This window comes from Lepisosteus platostomus, chromosome 6 (assembly GCF_059453375.1).
Source record: "Lepisosteus platostomus isolate fLepPlt1 chromosome 6, fLepPlt1.hap1, whole genome shotgun sequence".
Taxonomy (NCBI): domain Eukaryota; kingdom Metazoa; phylum Chordata; class Actinopteri; order Semionotiformes; family Lepisosteidae; genus Lepisosteus; species Lepisosteus platostomus.
In genome coordinates this window covers 66,935,328-66,962,506 of record NC_142616.1, presented here as the reverse complement: position 1 = coordinate 66,962,506, position 27,179 = coordinate 66,935,328, and the positions used below count along the sequence as shown (strand labels likewise).

Genomic DNA, 27,179 nt, shown 5'->3' with positions numbered 1-27,179 from the left:
TCGGTTCGCGTGATGCTTATTTTTTGTCTCTTGACCCCCCCCGAGAGGCCGACTCACCTGTGTAGTCTTCGGTGCAGATGCAGGTGAAGCCCCCCTCCCTGGCCACGCACACGCCCTCGTTCAGGCAGGGGCTGGAGTAGCAGAGGTTGATCTCGGTCTCGCAGTAGTCGCCGGTGAAGCCGGGGGGGCAGCGACAGCGCAGGCCGGTGATGGGGTGAATGGGGCGGAAGAGGATGGAGGGGGATGAGATGAAGGGGGCGGAGCTGTCGAACTTCAGCACCGAGATGCACTTCATGTAGTTCTGGCAGGGCTCCCGCAAGCACACGTTGTCATCGAACGGCAGGACCTGCAGGGGAGGAGGGAGAGGGGCAGGAGAGGGAGAGGGGCAGGAGAGGGAGGAGAGGGAGGAGAGAGAGAGGGAGAGTGAGAGAGGGAGAGAGGGAGGAGGGAGAGGGGCAGGAGAGGGAGAGGGGCAGGAGAGGGAGAGGGGCAGGAGAGGGAGGAGAGGGAGGAGAGAGAGAGGGAGAGTGAGAGAGGGAGAGAGGGAGGAGGGAGAGGGGCAGGAGAGGGAGAGGGGCAGGAGAGGGAGAGTGAGAGAGGGAGAGAGGGAGGAGGGAGAGGGGCAGGAGAGGGAGGAGAGAGAGAGTGAGAGAGGGAGAGGGGCAGGAGAGGGAGAGTGAGAGAGGGAGAGTGAGAGATGGAGAGAGGGAGGAGGGAGAGGGGCAGGAGAGGGAGAGGGGCAGGAGAGGGAGAGTGAGAGAGGGAGAGAGGGAGGAGGGAGAGGGGCAGGAGAGGGAGAGGGGCAGGAGAGGGAGAGTGAGAGAGGGAGAGAGGGAGGAGGGAGAGGGGCAGGAGAGGGAGGAGAGAGAGAGTGAGAGAGGGAGAGGGGCAGGAGAGGGAGAGTGAGAGAGGGAGAGTGAGAGATGGAGAGAGGGAGGAGGGAGAGGGGCAGGAGAGGGAGAGGGGCAGGAGAGGGAGAGTGAGAGAGGGAGAGAGGGAGAGTGAGAGAGGGAGAGAGGGAGGAGGGAGAGGGGCAGGAGAGGGAGGAGAGAGAGAGTGAGAGAGGGAGAGGGGCAGGAGAGGGAGAGTGAGAGAGGGAGAGTGAGAGAAGGAGAGAGGGAGGAGGGAGAGGGGCAGGAGAGGGAGAGGGGCAGGAGAGGGAGGAGAGAGAGTGAGAGAGGGAGAGAGGGAGGAAGAGGGAGAGAGGTAGGAAGAGGGAGAGAGGAGAGAGTGAGGAAGAGGAATGGGGGGAGGAGGAAGAGAGGGGAGAGGAAGCGAGGGATTAGAGTGGACAAGAGGGAGAGCCAGAGAGGGAGAGAGAGGAAAGAGGCGTCAACTCCACACCACCATCAACAACACAGACACACCGATCACGGGGAAGAAAGAGTGACGTGACCCAATCCTTGGTTGTGTGCAGAAAGAGGAGGAGTTGGACAGAAAGCACTGTGAAGTGTGGCCCAGCCCGACGAGCGGACTGGGGAACGGGCGGAGGCGAGCCTGCCCACACCTCCAGCTGTGCCAGCTGGGTGAGCCGCGGTCGGTTCAGGTACAGCTGCTCCTCCAGGGCCTCGGAGGGGAAGAAGTGTCCGCCGGGCAGGGCGGCCGAGAAGCTGACGTTCAGGATCTCCGCCGCGCCGCCACCGGCCTCGGCGTCGGGCTGGACGTTGAAGACGAAGACGTCCTCGGGCGGCACGGAGAGGACGGCGGACACCCCGTCCACGAAGAGCCCCAGCAGGGGCGACAGGAAGCGCTCCTGGGACATGTTCTGCAGGCGCACCGTCACGCTGCTGGACAGCATCTCCTCCGTGATGATCAGCACGTGCAGCACGCACTGCGCCGTCACGCTGTGGACCCCGTCTGCAGGGAGAGACAGAGAGACCCGCACTGAGGCACCGGGGCACCGCGGGGGCGCACCCTGAGCACCTGCCCGACACCCCAACACTCACACCCTGACCAGCACACACACTGCCCGACACCCCAACACTCACACCCTGACCAGCACACAGACTGCCCGACACCCCAACACTCACACCCTGACCAGCACACAGACTGCCCGACACCCCAACACTCACACCCTGACCAGCACAGACTGCCCGACACCCCAACACTCACACCCTGACCAGCACACAGACTGCCCGACACCCCAACACTCACACCCTGACCAGCACACAGACTGCCTGACACCCCAACACTCACACCCTGACCAGCACACAGACTGCCTGACCAGCACACAGACTGCCCGACACCCCAACACTCACACCCTGACCAGCACAGACTGCCCGACACCCCAACACTCACACCCTGACCAGCACACAGACTGCTGACACCCCAACACTCACACCCTGACCAGCACACAGACTGCCCGACACCCCAACACTCACACCCTGACCAGCACACAGACTGCCTGACACCCCAACACTCACACCCTGACCAGCACACAGACTGCTGACACCCCAACACTCACACCCTGACCAGCACACAGACTGCCCGACACCCCAACACTCACACCCTGACCAGCACACAGACTGCCTGACACCCCAACACTCACACCCTGACCAGCACACAGACTGCCTGACCAGCACACACACTGCCTGACACCCCAACACTCACACCCTGACCAGCACACAGACTGCTGACACCCCAACACTCACACCCTGACCAGCACACAGACTGCCCGACACCCCAACACTCACACCCTGACCAGCACACACACTGCCCGACACCCCAACACTCACACCCTGACCAGCACACAGACTGCCTGACACCCCAACACTCACACCCTGACCAGCACGCAGACTGCCCGACACCCCAACACTCACACCCTGACCAGCACGCAGACTGCCCGACACCCCAACACTCACACCCTGACCAGCACGCAGACTGCCCGACACCCCAACACTCACACCCTGACCAGCACACAGACTGCCCGACACCCCAACACTCACACCCTGACCAGCACACAGACTGCCCGGCTGGCCAACACCAAGACTCATTGATCCTCCAACAAATCTGAGAGATCAAAACCTCATGAGGCAGGCAGCCTTTCTAACCCTGTCTTGGCAACAGCCAGTCTTTCTGGAATTGGTGTACACAGACAAACTGCCTGTCTTTAGTAAAGATTCCACTGCTCTCCCATTCCAAACCAAAGAGAAAAAACAATTAAATGATTTATTAGCAGCTCTTCTTCATCTGGTATGCATGGAGCTAATACTACCTGAAAGGTAACATTGTAACCTTTTCCCTAAATAACTAGATTGCTCCAGGAGTTTTAACTTAAATCCCCACCACCAACCCTGGCCTCATCCCTAAATCTCCAGCTCTTTCCCAAGGATGTGAATCAAAGCCTGGGAATAAAGGAGAGCAGCATTCCCAAAGGATGCATAGCAAAATACAGAGGAACCAGGAGGCAGGTCACCCTTCGAGTCGGGATAATCTCAGGATTAAAACGTTAGAGAGCAGGAGAAGTAGGGAGAGGGAGAGATACACGGAGATCGGGAGAGACAGGGAGAATAGAGAGAAATGGAAGCAGACGGATGGACACATTGTTTTCATCTTCTAGACTTCGTTTGAAGCAATTAAAAGGGAAAAACTGTGAGGATTTACAGCTATTTTAAGGAACGTTATAAGAGAATAATATACTAGTAAGACCCCATTTGGAAAATTGTGTAGAATGTTTGTCACCACATCACAGAAAACATATTGCTGCTCTGGAATCATTAGCTCAGTGACCACAGCCTGGCCAGAGAAACTGGACACAGGCAGACCTGGCTGTCCAGAGAGGACAGGCTCAGTGACCACAGTCTGGACACACACACTGGACACAGGCAGACCTGGCTGTCCAGAGAGGACAGGCTCAGTGACCGCAGTCTGGACACAGAAACTGCACACAGACAGACCTGGCTGTCCAGAGAGGACAGGCTCAGTGACCACAGCCTGGCCAGAGAAACTGGACACAGGCAGACCTGGCTGCCCATGCCTGTCACATTCCCTACTGGGAAAACAAACTCAACAGAGCTGCAGTGTGATCTCCAGTCACAGCCCAAGGAACAGAGAGTGAGGCTTTTAAACTAATAAAATTAATAAATATTCTACATGGCGGTGAGATTTAAAAAATAAGAACGTGTCTGTAATTCTAAATATTTGCAATCCGTGCGCTAATTGCTATTGAATTGGCATCGCTGTGATTCGCCAGTCACGTCAATAAAGCTTGCTGAATTTGAATGAGATAATGGAGTTAATCCTCCCAGCCTCACCTTTACTCTGCCTTGAGAGAGAGAGAGAGGGGTGGGGGGGAGTGGGAGAGAGCTCTTCTCCTCTTGTGCACAGACTTTAAAGAGACGAGGAAGGAAGCAGTCAATACCAGCCACCGGGGAGGGAGAGAGGGGGAGAGAGAGAGGGAGAGAGGGATGGGATAAAAGGTTTAAATGGCTTTGAAGGAAGCACAGCGGGGGGAGCTGGGGAGATGACAGGAAACAAACAGCAGCCATTGCTCAGGGTGGAGGTGAGACGGAGAGCGAGGGGGGAACTCTGGCCAGAGGCCCAGCGTCCACACACCTGAAGGGAAGGACACACCCGCACACCTGCCCTCGGAGGAGCTCAGACAGCTTTCTAATTGTTGTCATTTTTATCCAAACAGACTTCAACGCTGCTAAAGATGGGGATGTAACCAGGGCCTGGTGCAAGAGTACAGCAGCAGTGTTCTACCTAGGAATCGAACTCACATCAGTTCCAGTTTCGAACCCAGAGCACTGAACACGGCTCCACATGACAAAAACACTCCCTGGGAATAATCCCTCGTTCCAACCGCTGCCACCCCAGGGGAACTCAGACAGAGAGGGACCGTGACTCCAGGACTAATGTAGTTGCTGGTGTGGATCGCGCAGGCCAACGGATCAGAGGTCAAAGGTCAAAGGGCACAGCTCTCCGCCTCTCTGTGGTCGATTGCTCTAGACTGCTAGAAGCATGCTGTGGCACTGTTGCAGTTTTCACGGTCTGCATCAGTCTGCATGTCTCTCTGCGAGGTGCAACGACTTCATCGCGCCTCTACCGCTTTCAGGAGCAGTGCAGAACTGACCACTTAATTACACGATTGAACTACTGAGGCACTTAATTGCACCAACATGTCTACCTGCCCCCGCGTCATCAGCAGCTAACAATTCCACGTTGTGCCACTCTTCCAGTCCAGCTTCCTGTTCATTTAACTGATAATTAGCAGAATCAACATGGCAATTAGGTGCCAGTGGTATACATGTGCTCCAGTGGAGCGCACTGCACTCCAACGGCCCAGTGTTGACTGTGCTTGAACAGGAGGTCCTCCCCCCAAAAAAATTATCCTCCCCCTGATACCCCTCCCAGGCACTCCTCCTCTGTGGTGTGTTTTGGGATCGCGAGGAGAGGCCGGCAGAGTAGAAAACACGAATAAAAAGATCAGTGCAGTCCTCACCCGCTCACCCAGAAGGCCCTGAGGCACAGAGCAGTATTATACTGACACGCTGGAGAGCAATGAGCTCCGTGATTGATACAGAGGAGTGACGTCCCCATTGATCAGCCCCCGGTGGGCTTGCCCTCAGTGGGAGAGGAAGTGATACCCTCCTCTGTGAAGCCCTTTCGAATAATAATAATACCCAGCCTGAATCTGAGAGAGGTTGAGCACCGAGCATCAATAATCACCGTGCCATCAGCCCTAAAACAGACACAGATAATCAGCTTAGCACAGATCTCACCACACACTGATCTTCTCTGCAATAACACTGCCAGACACACCGTCCCAGTACAGTACAGAGAGAGACACAGTACAGACACACTGTCCCAGAGAGAGAGGAGAGAGAGACAGTACAGACACACTGTCCCAGAGAGAGAGGAGAGAGAGACAGTACAGACACACTGTCCCAGAGAGAAACACACTGTCCCAGAGAGAGAGGAGAGACACAGTACAGACACACTGTCCCAGACAGAGAGGAGAGACACAGTACAGACACACTGTCCCGGAGAGAGAGGAGAGACACAGTACAGACACACTGTCCCAGAGAGAGAGACAGAGGGAGAGAGAGGGATCAAGCAGTGTAACAGCTCAAATAACTGTTCAGCTTCAGATTCAGGATTTAGGACAGTGTGCGTACTCATCTCGAATCCACACTCCAAGTGCTGTATTTCCAGACCAGTCTTAGAGGAATCTCTAAGAAGGCTGTTGTGCTACTAGTCCTACTACTAGCTACTAGATGTTTTGAGCAGAGACCCCAGTAAGCATGTTCACATATTTCTATTCATTTATGCCATGTTACAGTATATATTATTAATGATCTCATTTCTACTGTACATCCACAGTTTCTCACAGATGTGTTTTCTGAACTACACAGGCGTTCATGAGTTTGAGCAGATCCAGCACACTAATCCTTGTGATCTGCTGGTGAGCTGAGACCAGAGGGGAACTGATCGTGTGTTACAATCAGGTCACACACACACTCACACTCGCAGGCGGGTGTGTTTGCCTGTATGCGCAGGTTCATGGTGCGAGCAGAATTTGAAGCAGATGCATTAAGGAATTAAGAAGCACAGCGAGTAATTAATAATTACAGCGGTTAGGAACGAGACTGCGGGGCTCTGGGCACTGCTTGTCGTGAGGTGCAGCAGCTGTGTGGTTCTCCAGAGAGAAGCCAGCAGTGTTCAAAAACCTCGTTCTTTGCTTAACACAATAATTAGGCCATTACATCCACTTACTGTTCCCTGTGCAGTGAGGCTGTGTTAAGATCTGGAACAAGACATGACAACGAGCCTGAGAGTGAGACAGGGTAGTGAGACAGACTGAGAGTGAGACAGGGTAGTGAGACAAACAGAAAGGGTGAGACAGGGTAGTGAGACAGACTGAGAGTGAGACAGGGTAGTGAGACAAACAGAAAGGGTGAGACAGGGTAGTGAGACAGACTGAGAGTGAGACAGGGTAGTGAGACAAACAGAAAGAGTGAGACAGGGTAGTGAGACAGACTAAGAGTGAGACAGGGTAGTGAGACAGACTGAGAGAGAGACAGGCCCAGTGAGGGAGTGCAGTTTGAATCTAGAGAGCAGAGAGAGAGACAGAGGCAGACAGGCCTGGGCTCAGAGTGATGAAGAGCCTGGAGCAGCTGGCTTGATCAGTAGATTATCAGGGCAGTGATGGCAGCCAGACTGCCTGACCCAGCCTGTGAATCAGAGCGATATTCCACTCCATCAATCTCGTGCTCTTCCGCGTGACCCCGGACACCGGCTTCGAGAGGAGCCACGTACAGCACCAGCTGCGTACAGCGCACAGCAGTGGAGTTCCAGCTCCACGTCTAGAGTCAATTCCCAGCGCAGACTTCGAATCGGAAAGCACTGAAATAAAAGGGGATGGGATCAGGAACTCGGAGCCAGCGGTCAGCTGGACCGCTGTCACTGACCAGCACTCCCGGATCACTCTGCCTGCAGCCCTGTCGCATCTCCTCCTCGACCAGTCCGCTAGCCTGAGCTTTCCCCACACACTCAGCTGCTGCAGCATGACACCGATCCAGCGCGTTCCTGACACATTCGCTACTCCAGCTGGTCGTCACATACTGTACACACAGCAACACACACTCCGGGTCTCGGGAGTCACAGCGGCCCCTGCTCTCCTCTGTCAGGTTCACACTCAAAGAGCTTTGATTACAGTGCGTGTGCCCAAGGCAATAGCAATTAGCAAAGACATTTACACCAAAACGTATTAGCAGTAGTAGACCAGGAGTAGCAGTGGAGCAGCAGTAGTATTTGAAAGGCTCACTCTTCGTCCCTCAGGCTGTGACAGGAGGTCACACACTGGGCTGCAGCTCGGGAGAGTTTCCTCCTCCAGGAGGACTGGGAGCTGTTCTGATTCTGGCAGGTGTGGGAATTCTGGGATTAGATGTGTTATTTTAGGGAAGAGTGTCTGTCTAATCCCAGAGTATTTCTCTCACAGGAAGGACATCTGTGTCTCGGATTCTCCCTACTGGCAGAGGGAGCACTATCCTCTCTGTCCTCCCTGTACCTACAGCAACACCTGTGGCCTCACAGGCAGACTGTGTCAGTCTAGGGGTGACTGGCGGGTTTGAGGGTGCTGCGTCAGTCTCGGGGTGACTGACGGGTGTGGGGGTGCTGTGTGAGCCTCAGGGTGACACACAGAGGTGTGGGGGTGCTTGAGTCTCAGTGGGGGACGAGGTGTACAGTACAGGAGTCTAGTCAGACAGCAAGCCTGTTAGTGCATGTGAATAATTTCATGCTTTCCTCTCTCAGAAGACAGCCATCCACTGCTGCCAGTACTAAAACTGTTGCCAATACCTGTGCAAGCCTCAAGATTTTACCCTCTTTGTTTTTCTATTCTAATTCTGAATGTGTTGTTGCGGTTCAGTTCAGACTGATCGCTTCTCATGTGGAAATGCTCTGCGCTGCACTTGAAGAGTTTTCGATCAGGCGTTAATGGCTTTGGATTGGGCTTCCAAACTGCTTCCTGGAAACAGTTACAGTATACAAGTGCATTAACAGGCACCTGAGTGCCAAACACACATTTACAGATAGACATTTCTTGCACACACACACAGTGTGGATGTTTCTCCACCAGCAGACTAGCACGGGCTCACATGGACTGTGCTGTCTGTCCTCTGTGCAGACAGACAGACTGAACGCCAGAGAGACAGAAACTGAGTGTGTAATTTGTCTTCTAAGCAGACGTACATTGACTGTGCTGTGTGTCCTCTGTACAGCCAGGTACAGACTTGCAAGTCGATACTGTAACTAGACAGTTTGACACACAGACATGCAGAGAGACTGTTAAAGAGACAAAGATACTGCTTGTGTCGGCACTTATACAAGTTCCCTTCAGCACAGTAGACGTGCGAGCAGTTTAAAGACTATCTAGACACTTTAACAACCCTCTCACACGTAACGTATCCTGACATGAGCTGTTGGGAACAGTCGCCAAGCAAAGCTGAACCATAGCCTAGCCAGAGAGTGGCACAGCCGGAGACTGGCACAGCTGAAAAGTGGCACAGCAGGAGACTGGCACAGCTGAAAAGGGGCACAGCCAGAGAGCAGCACACACAGGCCCAGCCCACGTGTGGCACAGCCCATGACAACCGGCCAGCACTCCTGCTCTGTGGTCAGACAAGACAGCTGGCGCTCTGCCTGCTCGACAGGAAACAGAAGACTACATACAAATCTGGCCCTGCCCGGCCCGGCTGGGCTGGCAGATGAAAGTCAGCTCTCACAGACGCCGAGTCCAGCTGTCCTGACCCGGCAGGGGCCCGGGGCGGAGCCAGGTGACTGCGACCTTCACTGTGCTCCATCGGCTAGATTCAATGCCAGATACATTCCAAGCAACACTAAGTGTTGCTTTTGCCATCCCACCCCCAAAATACATGTATTTCTTTCGTTGAAATGAAAAAAAATACCCCAGTACCTTCCAAGGAGAAAGAAAAGGAGCTCTTTTCAGTCTAAGAGCTCATTGACGTACCCATGCACACTCGTCAGACAGCAGAGACGGGTGTCATAGAGGAAAACAGCTCATCTTCAGCATGAGCTCCTCTTTCAAACCAAGTGAAAAACACGCAGCCCGTCCAGGCACTGCCCTCACAGTTCAGCAGAAAGCGGTGTAACACAATTCAGGACTCTAGGTGACCCCCTATTATTATATTAAAATACTACACACTCCATGTGTGAACTTGCAAAACGTGTCAAGTGTGTACCGTTTATGACACCTCAACTCAAGGTTTTTGAGATAAAATGAAGCACAATAATACAACATAAACAATAACATAACATAACGCAGAAACACAAGAACAGATAATTTAATAAAAAAAAGAGTTGGGTTTAAAAGCTAATCATTCTATCATTGTCTTCTATCACGCCTATCCAGCTCCTTCTGCTGGTAAGAGCTAGCGATGCACAGACACAGGGAGAACATGCAAACTCCACACAGACAGCACCCCAGATCCAGAACTGATCTGACACTCCCATCCTGATAGGACCCACAATGCACATTGTTCTGTATGGAATATAGTGGTTTAGACTCCAGACATCTGCCTATTGAACCCAGACATCTCACAGCTACTTTGCTAAAAGCTCAAATTGGTCAAGAAAGGTCTCATTAAAGAAAACCATTGGCTAGTTTACGTATTCAAGTAAATTATTTGAACACTCCTTAAGGGACTCTTTATTTTCGCCTTTATTTTCTTGTCTCTTTTAAAACATCAAGATCCTAGAGAGTATACAGAGACAAACAAAAGTACATTAATCATGAGAATAAATGCATGTTTTTTTGTATCCATGTCTTTTAAAACTTTAGATTTTAAAAATATACAAACCAAATATACAAAAATACAATAGCTAGTCATGAGAACTACTATAATAACCATGAACTGGACCATCAATAAACACGCTTAGCCGTACTGTCACCAAAACAACAGAGCTGATGTTAAAGCTCTGGTCAGGGCATTCGACCTTCACCTGTCCTTGGAACAGCCCACTAAAACTTGGTTAGTGCTGATTTCTAACTCCATCTCGCCCTGTTGAGAGCCGGACCTGTCTCCAGCAGAAGAGATCACTTAATGGGATTGATTATCCTCAGTAATGTACAATAGATCTGCAGGGCAGACAGGCACCAGAGAGAACCGGGGTCTTCAGTCCTGGTTCACCAGAAACAGCCGGTGTCCGGTTTGTGTAGACCTTGGTGTCCAGGCTAAATCTCACCGAGGGGTCGTCCAAGTTCCCCCTTAATTCACCGGACGCAGCAGTTTGTCTGCTGTGTGTTACTCAGGTGGGGGCTCTTGTTCTTGCTCTTGTTCTTGTTCTTACTGAACATCACTCAACACAAACTGTGCTGGCAGCTTCTGTCCGACACAAACGCAAGCACCACATCATTCACTATTGCTCGTTTATCAATAAGATCTGTCTGAAATCTGCAGACCACTGGTTTACTCCAGCAATCGGCGGGGCAGACAGTGGGGATATTCAAGGAGCTCGGCCAGGCGTTACCAGAAGCACGCTGGACAGGGTAAGGAGCAGTGAGAAGTGTTCTGAGTACGGACCCCCCACCCCACCCCCTGTCTGAACTTGTCTGTGACCCCGGGACTGAAAACCCCGCTCCCCAGTCTCCGGGACAGAATCCTCGAGGACTTCACTGGGGCAGCGGGGAGTTCAGCTGTCTGTCAGCTGCAGAGCCGGAGTTTCTCCGGGCGCCTCCGACAAAAACAGATCAAAGGCCCAACTGTTCACCGCCGCTTCGTAATCTCAAGTAATTATAAACGCGCTCTCTCGGCTGCCCATGAACTGGGATCCGCCAAGCCATCACTAACACAGCGACAGGAAGCACTGGCACTCCGACACGGAGAAGCCCCTCCAGCACACTCCACCACCAGCTTTCCTGACAACCACCTCCTTAATTGTTTAATTGACCATTAGCGGGCTCAATGGAGCAGCAGAGGAGCTGGTTGCACCAGACTGCACTGACGGAGAGGGCTGGGACAGCCCGTCAGCTGAGGAGCCACGCGGGACTGGACCTGTTAGTGACCGACAGGGCTGGAGGGGGTGCGGAACAAGCTGTCCAGCCCTGCCACCAAAGCTGATACCCTGGGGCGGCCAGCAGCCACACCACCCTGCGGCTCCCAGCTGGCAGCCCACTGCAGCTCAGCAGTGTGGGTCTGGCCAGTACCTGGAGGGGAGACTCCTGGGAAACACTAAGGCTGGAAGAGCTGTCAGTGGGGCCAGTAGGGGGCGCTCGCCCTGTGGTCTGTGTGGGTCCTAATGCCCCAGTATAGTGACGGGGACGCTACACTGTAAAAAGGTGCCTTACTTCAGATGAGAAACCGAGGCCCGACTCTCTTTGGTCATTAAAAATCCCAGAGTGTTTATTGAAAAGAGTAGGGGTGTCACCCGGTGACACACCCGGTGTCCTGGTCAAAGTTCCCCCCTGGCCTTTACCAGTCATGGCCTCCTGATAACCCCCCTCCCTGAACTGGCTCCATCACTCTGCTCTCCTCCCCACTGAGAGCTGGTGTGTGGGGGGCGGACTGGTGCATCATCCAGGTGGGAGTACACACTGGTGGGGGGTGGAGGGGATCCCCATGACCTTTAAAGTGCTTTGAGTGGAGTGTCCAGAAAAGCGCAATAAAAGTGTAAGCAGTTATTATTATTCATTGTGAGAGCCTGGTTTCTATCAAGAAACTGCTGGGAGAGATGAACTACTCAAACGGCCTTACGGTCTCGGAGTAACGGGTCAGGTGGCAGATGTTTTCAACCAAAGGCATCTGCAGAGATAAGAGTGTGAACTGTGCATCAGCAATGCCTGAGCCTGAGACAGCTGACTCATCCAAGGCAGGAGAAGAAGCAGGTTCTGCAAGTCTGGAAGTCAGTTCGCTCAAGGTCACGCAGGCCAGACTCTAGATACTGCTGCAAAAGCACGTGTTCTAGAGGACCCAGCAGACCTCTGTGAGGGAAGTGGGATTTTACACACGGATGTGGCTCGAACTTCACGTGCAATATGAAGAACTCAAGGAACAGTAGGAACACAGGGATAAGAGAGTCAGAATCACAGTAGGTCTTTCTTACGAGCTGCTGGCTCTGCAGCATGTTCAGCATCACTTCCCAATCTTGGCTGAGGCAAGTGGCCTCACCTTAGGCATCAGTGCAGGAAGTCTGGTCTGTAGGTTATTACAAGACCCTGCAGCTGGTAAAACCTGGAACAGCTCAGGCTGCTGTGCAATGGGAGTCTGACTGCCATTCTTGGCTAAGCCACTCTCCCATGAGATACGAAGCACAACCTATCGGCTGAAGGCTCACAGCAATGCCCTGATACAACCTTTAATGCCGTCAGACTAATGTGGAGACTTCAGTACGAACTCTTGAGTGCGGGAAGACCAAGCTGGCTACCTGCAAGAACAGCAGCTGAAGAGTGTGCTAAGCAGTGGGACAGCTGGTCCAGGGCAGACACCCTGCGGGAGAGGGGATCTAGCTGCTGGGCTACAGCTCTTTATATCAAGCAAGCTGGAGTCGCACGAGTGAGCACAGAGGAGAAACGTGGCAGCTGACACAGTGAAGCACAGAGGTGTGCACACATACTCACACACGCTCACGCACAGACACACACATACATCCTCAGTGAGCTTTTTATGTAATGCACATGAACATACGCACAAACACATGCATACACAAATACTGTAACACAAACACATCAATACTCAGACACACATAAAAAGTGGGCTTCATGTGTAATGATGCACATGCACACACACACACAGAAAAACAGAGAGACATTACTTTCCTGAACATAAGTGTGCTGTATAGACTGACTGAAATATTGTGGAATTTTAACTTTTACAATCTCCCTGAAGTTGCACTGTTTCTCCAGCACAGTGCAGGACAAGTTCAGCCAAGTCCATGCTATCCTGGTTTACTCCTGTCCAGTCCAGTGCAGCCCAGTATATGAAAACCCAGAACAGCCCAGTGTACTCCAGCATCGTTCAGCACAATCCAGGGCAATCCAGCCTGGTCCAGTCCAGATCTGTCTAGCTCACTCTAGCTCAATCCAGTCTAGCCCAGTACATCTTGGTCCAATACAGCTGATTCTTGCCCTGCCCAGTGCGTTCCAGTACAACACAGCATGTACTATATGAACACCAGCCCCTTTACCAGTCTAGGTTTATCCCAGTCTGTTCCAGGCATGGCTAACACATAGCCCACTCTTCTACCACACACAGCCTGGGCTTGATCCACACCAGACTAGAACAACTGCAACAGGCCCGAAATGACACCGTGTAGCCCAACGAGGTCCAGCCCCCGCCCAGCTCGAAAACGGCTTAGCGGAAGGTCTCACACACAGTAGTACCACCTAGCATGAAACCCCAAGTCATGGTTTCAGTTTCGTTCTCTTAACAGCACCTAGTGTGCACATGCATTGTGAGATCCCATCTAGAGAACAGGGACCCTTTTGCCAAAGTGTGAAGGCTGTATAACAAAGCAACGCCCATCAGGAGAATGTGGATGTGTTTGTTATCGATGTATTACAACAAACAAGGACAGATTTCTCCATCTACTTTCTAACCACTTCTTGCAATTTAAGGTAGCAGGGCAGAGGGAGCCTATCCCAGCAAGCAACGGGCACGCTGATGCCAGTCCATCACAGGGCACACACTGATACAGGCTTCCTCACACTCACACCAGGGCCCGTTTGCCCAGAGGCCAGGCAAGCCACCAGCATCTCTTTGCACGGTGGGAGGAAACCAGAGCAACTGGAACAAACCCTCTCAAGCACCGGGAGAACATGCAAACTCCACACAGACAGCACCCCAGGTCCAGGATCGAACCCGGGGTCCCAGCGCTGTGACCACTGCGCCACCACGCCGCCCGGATGGAAGGAGGAGGAGAAACGGCGGTCAGGGAGCCCCACTCCAGCTCGGCGGCTGGAAGGGGGAACGGGGGGGGAGAGCCGCTCCTACCTGTGACGGTCACCAGCATGGAGGCCACCAGGGGGCGGTTGTTGTCCAGCTTGCGGCTGAGGCGCAGCTCGCCGCTGGTGTGATTGAGCAGCAGCAGGTTGAGGTCGTTGCCGCGGTCGAAGGAGTAGTACAGGTGGTCGCTGACGTCGGGGTCGCGGGCCGGCACCCTGCCGATCACCCCGCTGGGGAAGCTGTTGGAGCGGTTCGACACGAAGTTGTTGAAGACGATCTGGAAGTTCTGCAGGACCGGCCCGTTGTCGTTCTGGTCCACCAGCTTGATGCGCACGGTGGCGCGGCTGACCAGCGGCGCGGAGGTGGCCTGCACCACGATGGCGTACTCCGAGCGCGCCTCGTAGTCCAGGTCGATGAGCGTGGTGAGCTCCCCGGAGAAGATGTCCATCTGGAAGATCTCGGGGATGTTGCCCTCCACGATCTGGTACATGATCTGGGCGTTGGGCCCCTCGTCGGGGTCGGTGGCGGTGATCTGGGCCACGACGGAGCCCACAGCGCTGTTCTCCTTCACGAAGACCTGGAAGTCGTCGGCGGGGAAGACGGGGGCGTTGTCGTTGACGTCGAGCACCGTGACCTGGATGTGGACGGGTGTGCGCTGGGGCGGGACGCCGCGGTCCACGGCGTAGGCGGTCAGCTCGTAGAAGGGCACCTCCTCGCGGTCCAGCCGCCTCACGGTGCGCACGATCCCCGAGGTGGGCTCGATGGTGAAGTCGCCGTCGCCGTCCTCGCCGTTCTGGAAGGTGTACTGCACGCGGCCGTTGGCGTGCGCGTCGCGGTCGGTGGCGGAGATCTGCAGCACGCTGGTGAAGGGCGGGGCGTCCTCGCTCACCGCGCCCTGGTACCGCGGGCTCAGGAACTGCGGCGCGTTGTCGTTGACGTCGTTGACGTTCACCTCCACGTAGGTGGTGTCGGACTTCTGCGGGATGCCGTTGTCGCGCGCCGTGATGGCCAGCGTGTAGGTCATCTGGTCCTCGTAGTCCAGCTCCGTCTGCAGGGTGATGGCGCCCGTGGCGGGGTCGATGCGGAACTGCGGGATGTTGTCCTCCAGGAAGTAGGTGATGCGGGCGTTCTCGCCCACGTCGTCGTCCGTGGCGCTGATGACCACCACGGTGCTGCCGGGCGGCCGGTCCTCGTTCACGCTGACCGAGTAGTGCGCGCTCTGGAACACGGGCCGGTGCGTGTTGGCGTCCGTGATGTTGACGTGCACCTGGCAGGTGTCGTGCAGGGTGCGGTCGGAGGCGGTGACCGTCAGCACGTAGCGCCGCTCCTGCTTGTAGTCCAGCGGCAGCGCCAGCGTCACCAGCCCCGCCCCGCCCTGCGTGCTGATGGCGAAGCGGTTGCGCGTGTTGCCGCCGGTGATCTGGTAGGTCACGGCGCTGTTCACGTCGCGGTCCACCGCCGTCACGCTCACCACGCTGGTGCCCACGGCCGCGTCCTCGTTCAGCCGGATGAAGTACTCCCTCTGCACGAACTCGGGCCGGTTGTCGTTCACGTCCATCACCGTGATGGTCACGCTGGCGGAGGCCGAGAGGGGCGGCGCGCCGTAGTCCCGGGCCTCCACCACGAAGGAGTAGTGCTCCACGCTCTCGCGGTCCAGCGCCGAGCTGACCGCCAGCCAGCCCGTGGCGCTGTTGATGGCGAAGGGCGTGTCCGGGCCCGTGCCGCTCAGCTTGTACTCCAGCCGGGCGTTGTCGCCGGCGTCCGTGTCGATGGCCTGCACGTGCAGGATGGAGTGGCCGACGGGCGCGCTCTCCAGGACCGACACCTGGAAGGGCGTGCTCACGAAGATGGGCGCGTTGTCGTTGACGTCGGTCACCTGCACGCTCACGATGCCCGTGTTGTTGGAGAGCGGCGGGCGCCCGTTGTCCTGCGCCCGCACCCGCAGGGTGTACTCGCGCTCCGCCTCGAAGTCCAGCGGCGCCACCACCTGGATCTCGCCGGTGACGCTGTCGATGGAGAACTGGCCGCGGCTGTTGCCGCTGATGATGTTGTAGTGCACCACGGCGTTGCTGTCCTTGTCGCGGTCGGAGGCGCTGACGCGCAGGATCTCCGAGTGCGGCCGCACGTCCTCGCGCACCTGCGCCACGTAGCGCTTCTCGCCGAACTGCGGCACGTTGTCGTTCTCGTCCAGCACCGTGATGAAGACCTCCACGCTGGCCGAGCGCGGCCCGGGCTCCTTGCCCTGGTCACTGGCCTCCACCACCAGCGCGTAGCGCTCCACGCTCTCCCGGTCCACGGGCCCGCGCGTGGTGATGAGGCCCGAGCGCGGGTCGATCTCGAAGGCGGCCCGGCCGGCCGCGGAGGCCCCGCCGACGAAGCGGTAGCGGATGTTGGCGTTGGGGGGGGCGTCCAGGTCGGTGGCCCGCAGCTGCAGGATGGGGTACCCCTCCTCCACGTTCTCGCGGATGGTCTCGCGGTACTCGCCCTGCTCGAAGACGGGGCTGTGGTCGTTGCGGTCGGACACGGCGATGGCCACCATGGTGGTGCCGGACAGCCGCGGGGAGCCGCGGTCCAGCGCCGTGACCCGGAAGTAGTGCAGGTCCATGTGCTCGCGGTCCAGCACCTTGGTGGTGGTGATGAGGCCGCTGTCCGGCTGGATGTGGAAGTAGTCCATGGATCGGCTGTTCATCAGGGGGGCCATGCTGTAGGCCAGGCGCCCCGCCTCGCCCGCGTCGGGGTCCTGCGCTGCCATGGCGATCACCGAGGTCCCGGGGGGCTGGTTCTCTGCCACCTGCACCTGGTAGTTGTACTGAGGGAAGTGGGGGTGCCGGTTGGCGGCCCTGCGAGGCCGGGCCCCCCTCTGCCCCCGGCCCTCGCCCTCGCCCTCGCCCTCACCCTCTCCCGGCCTCCCCCGGCCGGCTCGCTCCCGGCAGGACGGGTCAGGGTCGGAGCCGTTGGCCCGCAGCAGGTCCGAGCGCGCCGCCGCCCCCTCGCAGCCTCCAGCGCAGCTCCGCAGCCGGGGATCGGCACTGGGCCCCGGCGGCTCTGCGCCTCCCGGGAGGCCTTTGGCATCGTTATGATTATTAGGGCTGTGGCGGTTGTTGTTGTTGTTGTTGTTGTTCGCGTTGGCCTGTATCAGCCAGCTCTTCGCTCCCCACAGCGCCCCGGCCGGGCCCGAGAGGGGAGCTGTCCCCTCCACGCGTGGTGCTGAAACCTGCTCGGGCAGGTCCCGTCCGGGAGGCGCGGTGCTGTGAAAGGAGCCGGCCGAGGCGGCGGCAGGGGCGGGAGACGCGCTGGCGGCGGCAGGAGAGGCGGCTGCCGCCCCGGCTCGGAGAAGGGCGGCGGCGGGAACAGCTCTCCTAGCTGCAGGGCGAGTGGCCGAGCTCGCCGCGCTCCTGTCGCCCGGGGTACTCACGGCCGGCCGGTCCCGGAGACCCGTCCAGCGGGGAGGCTGCTGCCCGGGTCCCGGCCTCTCGCTTCCACGCCTCCGTGCGCCGCTGGGGTCCGTCCTCCGTGGGGCTGCCACGCCACGGGTCGCCAGAGCCGTCCTCTCTCGCCGCGCTCTCCCTCCTCCGGACAGGCGGGCCTCTTCGCCCTCCTCCGGCGACCTGAGCCCCGCTGCCCGCCCGCCGGGAGGCCGCCGGGGAGCGCAGGCCGCCGGGGCACACCACGGTGCCGGGTCCGCTCCTCCAGCGCCGCGCCGCCCCTGCCGGTCCGCGCCCCGGGTCAGAGGACGGAGCTCCCGGACGTCTCCTTCGCCCGCCTGCGTCTCCCTGCCGTCCCGTCTGCGGGGTCGCGGCGGGTACCACCCGGCGCTCGGGGATCCCCGGTCGTAGCGGCCGGGGCGGCGGCTGCAGTGTAGGATCTGCAGGGGTGTCGGGTCCCCCCCGCCGGCGTCGGCAACATCCCCGGGGCACCGGCCGTGAGGGCAAGAGCTCCCGGTATCCAGTCCGCCGCCGAGGAGCGCCCGGGCCGGCTGGGGCAGCTGGGGCAGCTGGGGCAGCAGGTGCGCTCCTGCCCCTCGCCGGGGCCTCTTCCTGCCGCCTTGCCAGGTGTCCGCAGCTGGCCAGATGTCGGGGTGGCCCCTCTCCCCCTCTCCTCCGCCGCTCCCCGCGCACGAAAGGGTTAAGTCGCCCGGGTCTCCGCGCACCCCCCGCCGGCCGCCGGGGCCCCAGCCGGCCCCTGGACTCCCTCCAGCGGGGGAGCGGGCGGCCAGCAGCGGCGTCCGCCCCGGACCGTCCGCCGTCCCGTCCCCGGCCAGCGCCGCCGGCACCCCGCAGCGGGCGGCCCCGGGGGCGGGGAGGAGAGCGGGGGTCCGGCGGCCGCCCCCGGCCTCCTTCCCTGCGCGGTCAGCGAACAAAGGGATGGTGATGAGCAGGAGCAGGAGCGGAGAAGGCAGGCTGTGCCCCAGCAGCAGTGCAGCCATTAGTGTGCTCGGATCCTTCCTCTTCCTCTCTCCGTCTCCCTCCGTGTCTCTCTCTCTGCCTTCCCTGGCTAGGCGGCCAGCTCCACCGGCCCGGCCCCGCTCCGTCCCCCGTGCTCCCCGGTCTCGCCCCCGGCCCCGAAAGCTCGCATTTACACGCTGCGCTCGGTAAAAGGCTCGGGCTCCGGTGTCAGGGACGTGGCACCGCTCTTTCTTCGCTCTCCTTTTCATTCATCTCAAACATGGCTCTCAGCAGACCCCAATGGTTTCATCCATCCTCCCGCTACACTCCCTTCTCACCCCCCCCACCCCGCTCCATTCATCCCCTCCCTCACCCCCCTCCTCAGGATGAGAGAAGAGGGAATGGTTCGGCCCGGCGCGCATGCGTTCTCCCCCCTCCTGAAGCCCCTGCCGCCATGTCCACTGCTGGCAGGCGGCCGCTGTCGGCCGAGCGGGTATTCTCTTATTAAGGGCAGTTCTTATGAATGGAAAACTGGCTTTCCGTGGCTTACTGCCCCTTATGTGTGAAGGGGGAGGCAAAGCTCGCAATTAATCGAATCCAAATCCGCCCCCCCCAAAAAAAATCTTAACAGTGCATCATTTTTTATTGTTTCGGGTTATATAAAAATATATTTTTTTGCCCCCATTGCGTCTATCTGGCCGGTGAGAGCGGGGTGTGAGCGGGACGTCTTCCGCCAACTGCTGCCTGTTATGTAATGCCGGGGAGGGCGCGGTGGGGTTCGGGGGGGACGTCGCGAACAGCGGACGGTCGGACCTCAGAGGTATCAAAGCGATGAGTCTCGCCCAGCCCCCCCTCCCCCCCCCATACACACCCACACCTTTCCTTGTTTGCCGTGTCCGTGCTGTCTCTCCTCTCTGTCCCTAGCCTTGGCGATATGTCTAACGCTTTTCGAGTGCGCATGGTCCACGCCAATATACACATATCTGCTGTATGTAAAATACATCTCTCCTCTTTTCAACAATAGGGATACATCTATTGTTATAAGAGAAGCCAACGCAGAAGCAGGACGCGGTCGCCACAATGCTTCTGGTGCAGAGGTGGACAGAGGGCTGGGCAGCCCAGCGGCCGTGGGCCAGGGTCCGGTGCCTGTGTCGCGGGCTCCTCCTGGGCCGAGCTGGCCCGCCCGAGTACACGAGGACTGCCCGCGGGAAATATCGGATCGGTGGGCCGCCTGTGAGCTGGCCCTTCTGTACACCAAGGGTGGTGGGAGCATGGGACAAGCTGACCAGCCAGTTCAAGGAACCTCTGGATCAGATCCCAGCAACGCCAAGTGACCTCGCCAGTGTGAAGTGTGACCCCCTCTTTGGGTGGGGGGGGGGCTGTGCACCCACGGAGCAGCCCTGTGGGCGTGGGAAGGAACCGGCGGACTCCACACGATAGGTACCATCGGGCAGAACCGAACCCGGGACCCCAGAGCTGGAAGGCGGCCACAGTAGCCAGCCGGTCGGACCGGTTTCTCTCCGGCGGGGGCCCCGTGCTCTCGGCAGGCAGGCCTCACTCACGCGCGACACCAGGAGACGGTTGCCATGGGAACGGGGGGAACGGGGGTCCTCTCCGTCCTCGCTGGATGGAGGTCCCCCCCGCCCCCCGCTGGAGGGGGGTGGGGGTCGCGGTTGAGTGGATTTCGGAGGCTCGGTGCCTAAAAGAGCCTTTTTTTTTTAAATAAAAGCGTCTGTAGTAACGGAGCCGGGGCCCCACTCACCTCACACACACACCCCCCCCCTCCTGCCGCTTCCTCACTCAACACACACACACACACACACACACCCCCCACCCCGCTCTGTTTTCTGCCACCGCCCCCGCGGCTCGGCGCCAGGTGGTAGCGGCCGGTGCCCATCTGGCTGACGGGAGGGCGGTGCGGTAATAGATAGGTTTCCCAGCAGCGGAGGTGTGTTTATTCAGGGGGGGGGGAGAGAGCCGGGGGACGAGAGGGGCGAGAGAAACGCGTGAATGGCAGGCGGCCGCCTTTTGTTGTATCGACACACACACCGGCGTGCGGAGAGGGAGGGAGAGAGAGAGACGGTTCCTTTGCCGAAAGAGAGCGAGGAAGGAGGACTGGTCAGCTCAGGTCTCCTTCCCGTCCGCTGTGGCTCTCGGCCTGCCCCCCTCCTCCTCTCCTCTCTCCCCGCGCGGCTCCGGCCTGCCACGGGAGCGGCGTGTGTCTTGCGCGCGATTGTGACCCCCCGCGGGTCGCCTCACACGCGGGCTGGGAGGGGTCACTCGTCCGCCAGGCCCCGTCGGTCTCCGTGTCCCTGTGTCTGTCGGTGTCCGGCCGTGTGCGTGTCTCCGTGTGTCCCGTCCCATAAGACACGGGGACAGCCGCTACAGAGTATGTTCCTCTGTGGTTAAGAGCAGCAGCGCCTGTTTATGTTTCCTTGTGTGTAATCTGTATGTCTGCCTGTGTGTGTAGTGTGTAAATTTGCTTGTGTGTGTGGAGTCTGTATGTCTGCTGGTGTGTGTGTGTGTGTATTCTGTCTTCTCTTGTGTGTGTGTGTGGAGTCTGTATGTCTGCTGTTGTGTGTGTGTGGAGTCTGTCTGCTCTTGTGTGTGTGTGTGTGTTGAGTCTGCTCTTGGGTGTGTGTGTGGAGTCTGTCTGCTCATGTGTGTGTGCGTGTGTGTGTGTGGAGTCTGTCTGCTCTTGGGTGTGTGTGTGTGGAGTCTGTCTGCTCGTGTGTGTGTGTGTGGTGTGTGTGGAGTCTGTCTGCTCTTGGGTGTGTGTGTGTGGAGTCTGTCTGCTCGTGTGTGTGTGGAGTCTGTATGTCTGCTGTTGTGTGTGTGTGTGTGTGTGTGTGTGTGTGTGGAGTCTGTATGTCTGCTGTTGTGTGTGTGTGTGTGGAGTCTGTCTGCCCTTGTGTGTGTGGTGTGTGTGTGTGTGTGTGTGTGTGTGTGTGTGTGTGAATTTGACATTCCCGGGTAACACAGCCAGACCAGATGTGCCCAGCGGAGTCACACAGCTCCTCTCCTGGAGAGCAGGAACTGCCCCTGCCTGGGGAGGAAGTCACCCAGATACCCCACCCCTCTCCCTCCCCTGAGCTGGGCGGGGAGGGGGGCAGCGGGATATCATTGGCGAATTGGAAACGGTGCAGAATGTGATTATTTTGCTGCAGGCTTCCCAGCTGTCGGGCCGAGGGGGGCTGGTGCAATTTAATTAGTCTTCTCCCCCCTCTTCCAGCGCTCATTACAGAGCTTCTCCCCGGGCACTCTCCCACGCGCTCAGACCCTTCCTGCAGACATCGGCCCCGGGCCAGTCCGGTCCAGTCCAGTCCAGACATCGGTCCCGGGCCAGTCCGGTCCGGTCCAGTCCAGACAGCGGTCCCAGACATCGGTCCCGGGCCAGTCCAGTCCGGTCCAGACATCGGTCCCAGACATTGATCCCGGGCCAGTCCAGTCCGGTCCAGTCCAGACATCGGTCCCAGACATCGGTCCCGGGCCAGTCCAGTCCGGTCCAGTCCAGACATCGGTCCCAGACATCGGTCCCGGGCCAGTCCAGTCCGGTCCAGACATCGGTCCCAGACATTGATCCCGGGCCAGTCCAGTCCGGTCCAGTCCAGACATCGGTCCCGGGCCAGTCCAGTCCGGTCCAGACATCGGTCCCAGACATTGATCCCGGGCCAGTCCAGTCCGGTCCAGTCCAGACATCGGTCCCTGGCCAGTCCAGTCCAGTCCGGTCCAGACATCGGTCCCAGACATCGGTCCCGGGCCAGTCCGGTCCGGCCCAGACATCAGTCCCAGACATCGGTCCTGGGCCAGTCCAGTCCGGTCCAGTCCAGACATCGGTCCTGGGCCAGTCCAGTCCGGTCCAGACATCGGTCCCAGACATCGGCCCCGGTCCGGTCCAGCCCAGGCCCGTGCCGCAGATGGCTGGCCGGGGACAGCCGGCCCGGTTAGGGCTTTTCCACGGCTCGCTGCCTCTGAAGAAGCACAGACTCATCAACGGGTCAGACTAAAAGTCGCTCAAGAGGCGCAGAGCTGGTGGGCGTTCAGAAACGTCCAGTCTGGTCCAATCCGGTCCGGAATCGTTCGGGTATAACTGGGGACCAACTAATCACCATGGAAGCAAGAAGTGGGGGTCATAACAAGAAGAGGGGCCTAGGTAGAGGAGCTCACTGCTCCAGTAACATGATCTGCCCTGTAAACGGGCACCAGCCTCACCTGCTCTGGGTTCAAGCACCAGTGCTGACGGCTGACCTGCTCCAGCAGGTGGGAGCTGAGCCGGAGCCCAGACACACGGGGGACAGCTTCTTCCACCAGCACCAGGACGCCCCCTTCTCAATCTGCTAGTGCCACAACTCTGTCTCTCCCGCCTGCGAGTGGAGCTGCGCTTGTGTGGAGCAGAGAGCAGCAATAATAGACTGGAAGCCAGTGGGAATCCTCATGAGGGCGGCAGCACCAGCGTCTGTGTGAGAGCCTGCGTGTGTGTTTATAGGAATGCATGCGTGTGGATGTGTGTTTATTTGAATGCACGTCTGATCCATGTGTGGTTCTGTTTGTTTGATTGCAAGTCTGTACGTGTGCCTTTATTTGAATGCATGTCTGTATATGTGTGTGTGTGTTTATTTGAATGCATATCTGTACATACGTGTGTGTTTATTTGAATACATGTGTGTACACCTGGGTGTGCTAGGAGGAGAAAGCCGCTGTTACCCAGAGCCCCACCGCTGACCCCGAGCAGCTCTGCGCCTGTGCTCACAGTCCGCTCATTTAGCTCTGACCGAGCTGCTCTGACAGGGGCAGGCAGGGGCTAACGGCCCCAGGGGGGCTATATTTCTCAGGGGGAGGGTGTGAGGGAGAGGGGGACCGGCGGAGGACAGGGGGCACAGCTGAAGGCAGTGCAGTCAGCGGTCTGCAGGAAGGCCCACTGGAGCGACAGCCTGTGTCACCAGCCTTTCGCACAGCCTACTGTACCTGAGGATCCTGGGCTTGTGCTTCTCGCCAGGGCTTCTGAAACTGTGCAAACAAGTTCGGAATTTTACTGTGAAATAGAACAGCTCTCGGGGATGGGGGGGCTCAGAGGGAACGGGAGGATCAGGGATACAAGGGGGATACGGAAGGAGGGAAGGAAGGGAGGGAGAATGAGTGCGCTGGTCAACCCCCTCGGTGCAGGCGCTTGGATTCCGGAGCGGGAGGAGAGAGGAGCCGGGCGCTGACCTTCCCGGATGGAGGGATGAGCACTCTCTGGGCCGGGAGAGGGGCGGGACAAGGAGGGGTTACTGAGCCCGGTGGCGCAGGTCTTACAGTAACGAGATAGAGAGCTTTAGTGTCAGATAGGGATGATCTGTGTTTAGCAGGATTATGTTAATCACCCTGGCTCGGCGGCGGGGGGGGTGGGAGAATAATGCCCCAGCCTCCTCACCCTCACACAGCCAGCACAGCAGTGGCAGGGCTGGTGCTCCGCGGGACAGGGCAGGGGTGACAGCTGCTGCAGAAAGCCCAGAGCTCCTGACGGACAGAAGTCCCTCTCGCTCTCCTGCCCCCCTCCCTCTCCACTGCTCTTTGTTCCTCAGTAGGACTCGTTTATTCATATCCGTCCTCCTGATGGAGACCCCCTCCCCAAGAACACACACATGGGCGTTTAGACCAGAGTCACTGAGCTCTCCTGGGCTCTGCTGACCTCCTTCAGCTGCCCCCCCACCTCAATTTCTCCCTTCTGTACGGCCCTGCTGTTAAAATATTCTGCATCTTTCTCTCCCCTCCTGCCGCACGTCCTCATAATAGTGTCCTCCTCTCTCTCCCTCCCCTGTCCTCCTTTCTCTTTCTCTCCACCCTCCTGTCCTCCTCTCTCCCTCCTCTGTTCTCTCTCTCCACTCTACTGTCCTCCTCTCTCCCTCCTCTGTTCTCTCTCCACTCTCCTGTCCTCCTCTCTCTCCCTCCTCTGTTCTCTCTCCACTCTCCTGTCCTCCTCTCTCCCTCCTCTGTTCTCTTTCTCCACTCTCCTGTCTTCCTTGCTCCCTCCTCTCTCTCCACTCTCCTGTCTCTCCCTCCTCTCTTTCAGTCATGAGAGCACAAGAAAGGTGACAGACAAGAGGAGCCATTCAGCCTGTCCTGTTCGGTAGTTAGTAGTTCATTGGTCTCAGGGCCTCACCCAAGCTGTTTCCTGAAGGAAACTGGCGAATCGGCTTCAACAACATGGCTGTGTAGCTTGTTCAGACTCCCACAAGCCTTTGTGTACAGACGGGCCTGCTGTTTTCCAGTCCCTGTCCCCTTGTACTCAGTTGTATTATACCCTCCTCACTCACTCTTTTCAGCCTTCATTTCCTGTCTCACATCAATGACACCTCCTGTCGATCACTGAATGAACACTCAGTCATCTAAGCAAGTAGCTGTTAAGAACTTATTTTGAATGAACGTTTGTTTAGATTCAGGTTGCCAAGAGTTGGGTTCACAGATGCCTAAAAGTATTATCTTAATTAAAAGCAACTGGAGTTAATTTGGTTTAAAATTAATCAGTGCCTTAAAAAATAAATAATTTACATTAGATTTGGATGTGCCTTCAAGCAGTGTTTTACTGTGAGCTTGGCTGTTGATACTATGCTGCTTGTGGAAGTTAAATCTACATTTTAAATGCTAAAGAAGTATTACATTTGTGCCCCAAAATTCAAATTAAGCACAAGTTCCCCATCTAGTGAAAATGTATAGTACTGCAGGCAAACCTGAGCTAGTAGCAGTCTGTATTTAAGCAGAGTAAACAATCAGGGAAAATATCTCCTTGTCTTCCACCACACAATTCATAGGGCCAGAGAGAGTGAGGCAGTGTGGGACAGTGGGTAGAGCCGAGAGAGAGTGAGGCAGTGTGGGACAGTGGGTAGAGCCGAGAGAGAGAGGGAGGCAGCGTGGGACAGTGGGTAGAGCTGAGAGAGAGAGAGGGAGGCAGTGTGGGACAGTGGGTAGACCGAGAGGGAGGGAGGCAATGTGGGACAGTGGGTAGACCGAGAGGAAGGTAAGAGCAGTACTACTCAATGAACTAAGAACACGAGGGGAGAAAACAATGAAGGGATGAAGGCTGCAGGCAGCCTCCTTTCCCCCAGAGCCCAGGTCTGGAAGCCGAGTGAAAAGCACCCCTCCTGCGCAGGGAAATTACTCAGCTAATAACGCACAGGAGGCCCAGGGTACTGACAGGGTAATAACATCATTAATTTTTCATAGACCAAATTAAAAACTCCTGGAAACAGCAGTCATTGGAGTCCTAGGGGCAGAAATAAGTAAAAGACTGTGTGTGTGTGTGTGTTCAGTGTTGATGCAGTGTGGGACAGTTAAAACTGAGAATGGAGAGGGACAGCAATTTCAACAAATTCCAAAAACGCAATCTCTTGCACACACAGGCTATTTTATTATTACGGAGTTTTATGAAAATACATTTTTCCATCTTATTTCTTCCCCTCTCCATCTTTATACATTTTTTAATACTTTGGATTTTTTAACTGGGAAAATATACTGTAATTCATCAACACCACCCACAGGCATCTCCGTTAACAACGTGTCAGCGTCTTTTCAGGGAAGGAAAGGGTGACAAGGCGGGGGAAAGGCACAGTATAGGACGCAGGTTTGCACACGCAACCACAACTGTGCTGGCCAACATGCAACTAACACGCATGTGCACACACGTGAGCAACAGCACAGGTGAGGTCTGCTCTGCTCCTTAACACAGGACCAGCTCTGTCATTGTTTCACCAAAGCGAACTCTGTAATGTCCTTGCAGGGCACAGATTTTCCTCAATGAAAAATTCACGCCCACTTCCCTTCGTCTCAAAGTACAGTATGGCCATGGCAAACATTTCTAAGGTGCGAATTTACCAAGAGATCCTCTGGCAAATCTAGCAGAGAAGTTAAACCCGGAGCACGAGAGGCTCTGGGTGGCTCCAAAAGCTCCAGAAGGACATTATTTTACACAGCAGCAGCACTGGACCCGTTTTAACTCCAAAGCCCTCTCAACTACAAACACACCCCTCCCAGCCAGAGGCTCCAACCCAAACTCGCTGCCTTTGCTCCGTCTCGGTGAAAGGGTGGAGTCGCGCCAGCGTGTCAGGAGTCGGGATTGGTGCTGGGGACAGCTGGGCATGGAGAGGACCGGAGCTGTAGAAGGGCGGAGAGCGTTAGCAGAGCCCCAGCGTTACACCTCGAAGATGAGACTCTTGTCTGCCCAACTGAAGAGTGACCCTCTGGATAGGTTAGAGGTTAGATGTTAGATGTTAGAGGTTAGAGGTTAGAGGTTAGAGGTTAGAGGTTAGAGGTTAGAGGTTAGAGGTTAGAGGTTAAAGCTCAAAGGTCACTGGTCAGTGCACAGGACGAGGGATTGGGGGATGATTAGCTTGGACCTTGACCACAAACTTTAGCC

At 56.9% G+C, this 27,179-nt stretch overlaps 1 protein-coding gene across 3 annotated transcripts in view; it reads right to left on the bottom strand.

Annotated features, from left to right (window-relative positions):
- Nucleotides 1-19,119, bottom strand: part of celsr3 (cadherin, EGF LAG seven-pass G-type receptor 3) — a 52,027-nt gene extending 32,908 nt beyond the window's left edge. For all 3 annotated transcript variants that reach the window (XR_015939681.1, XM_088637108.1, XM_088637109.1), the window contains exons 1-3: nt 14,451-19,119; nt 1,508-1,857; nt 58-346 (exon numbers count right to left, since the gene is read on the bottom strand). Coding sequence is in view for 2 of the 3 variants with exons in the window: in XM_088637108.1 (XP_088493234.1) it covers nt 58-346; nt 1,508-1,857; nt 14,451-19,056 (5,245 nt within the window). In the remaining variant the exon portion in view is untranslated. The remainder of the gene's footprint in view (nt 1-57; nt 347-1,507; nt 1,858-14,450) is intronic.
- Between the last annotated feature and the right edge of the window lie 8,060 nt (nt 19,120-27,179).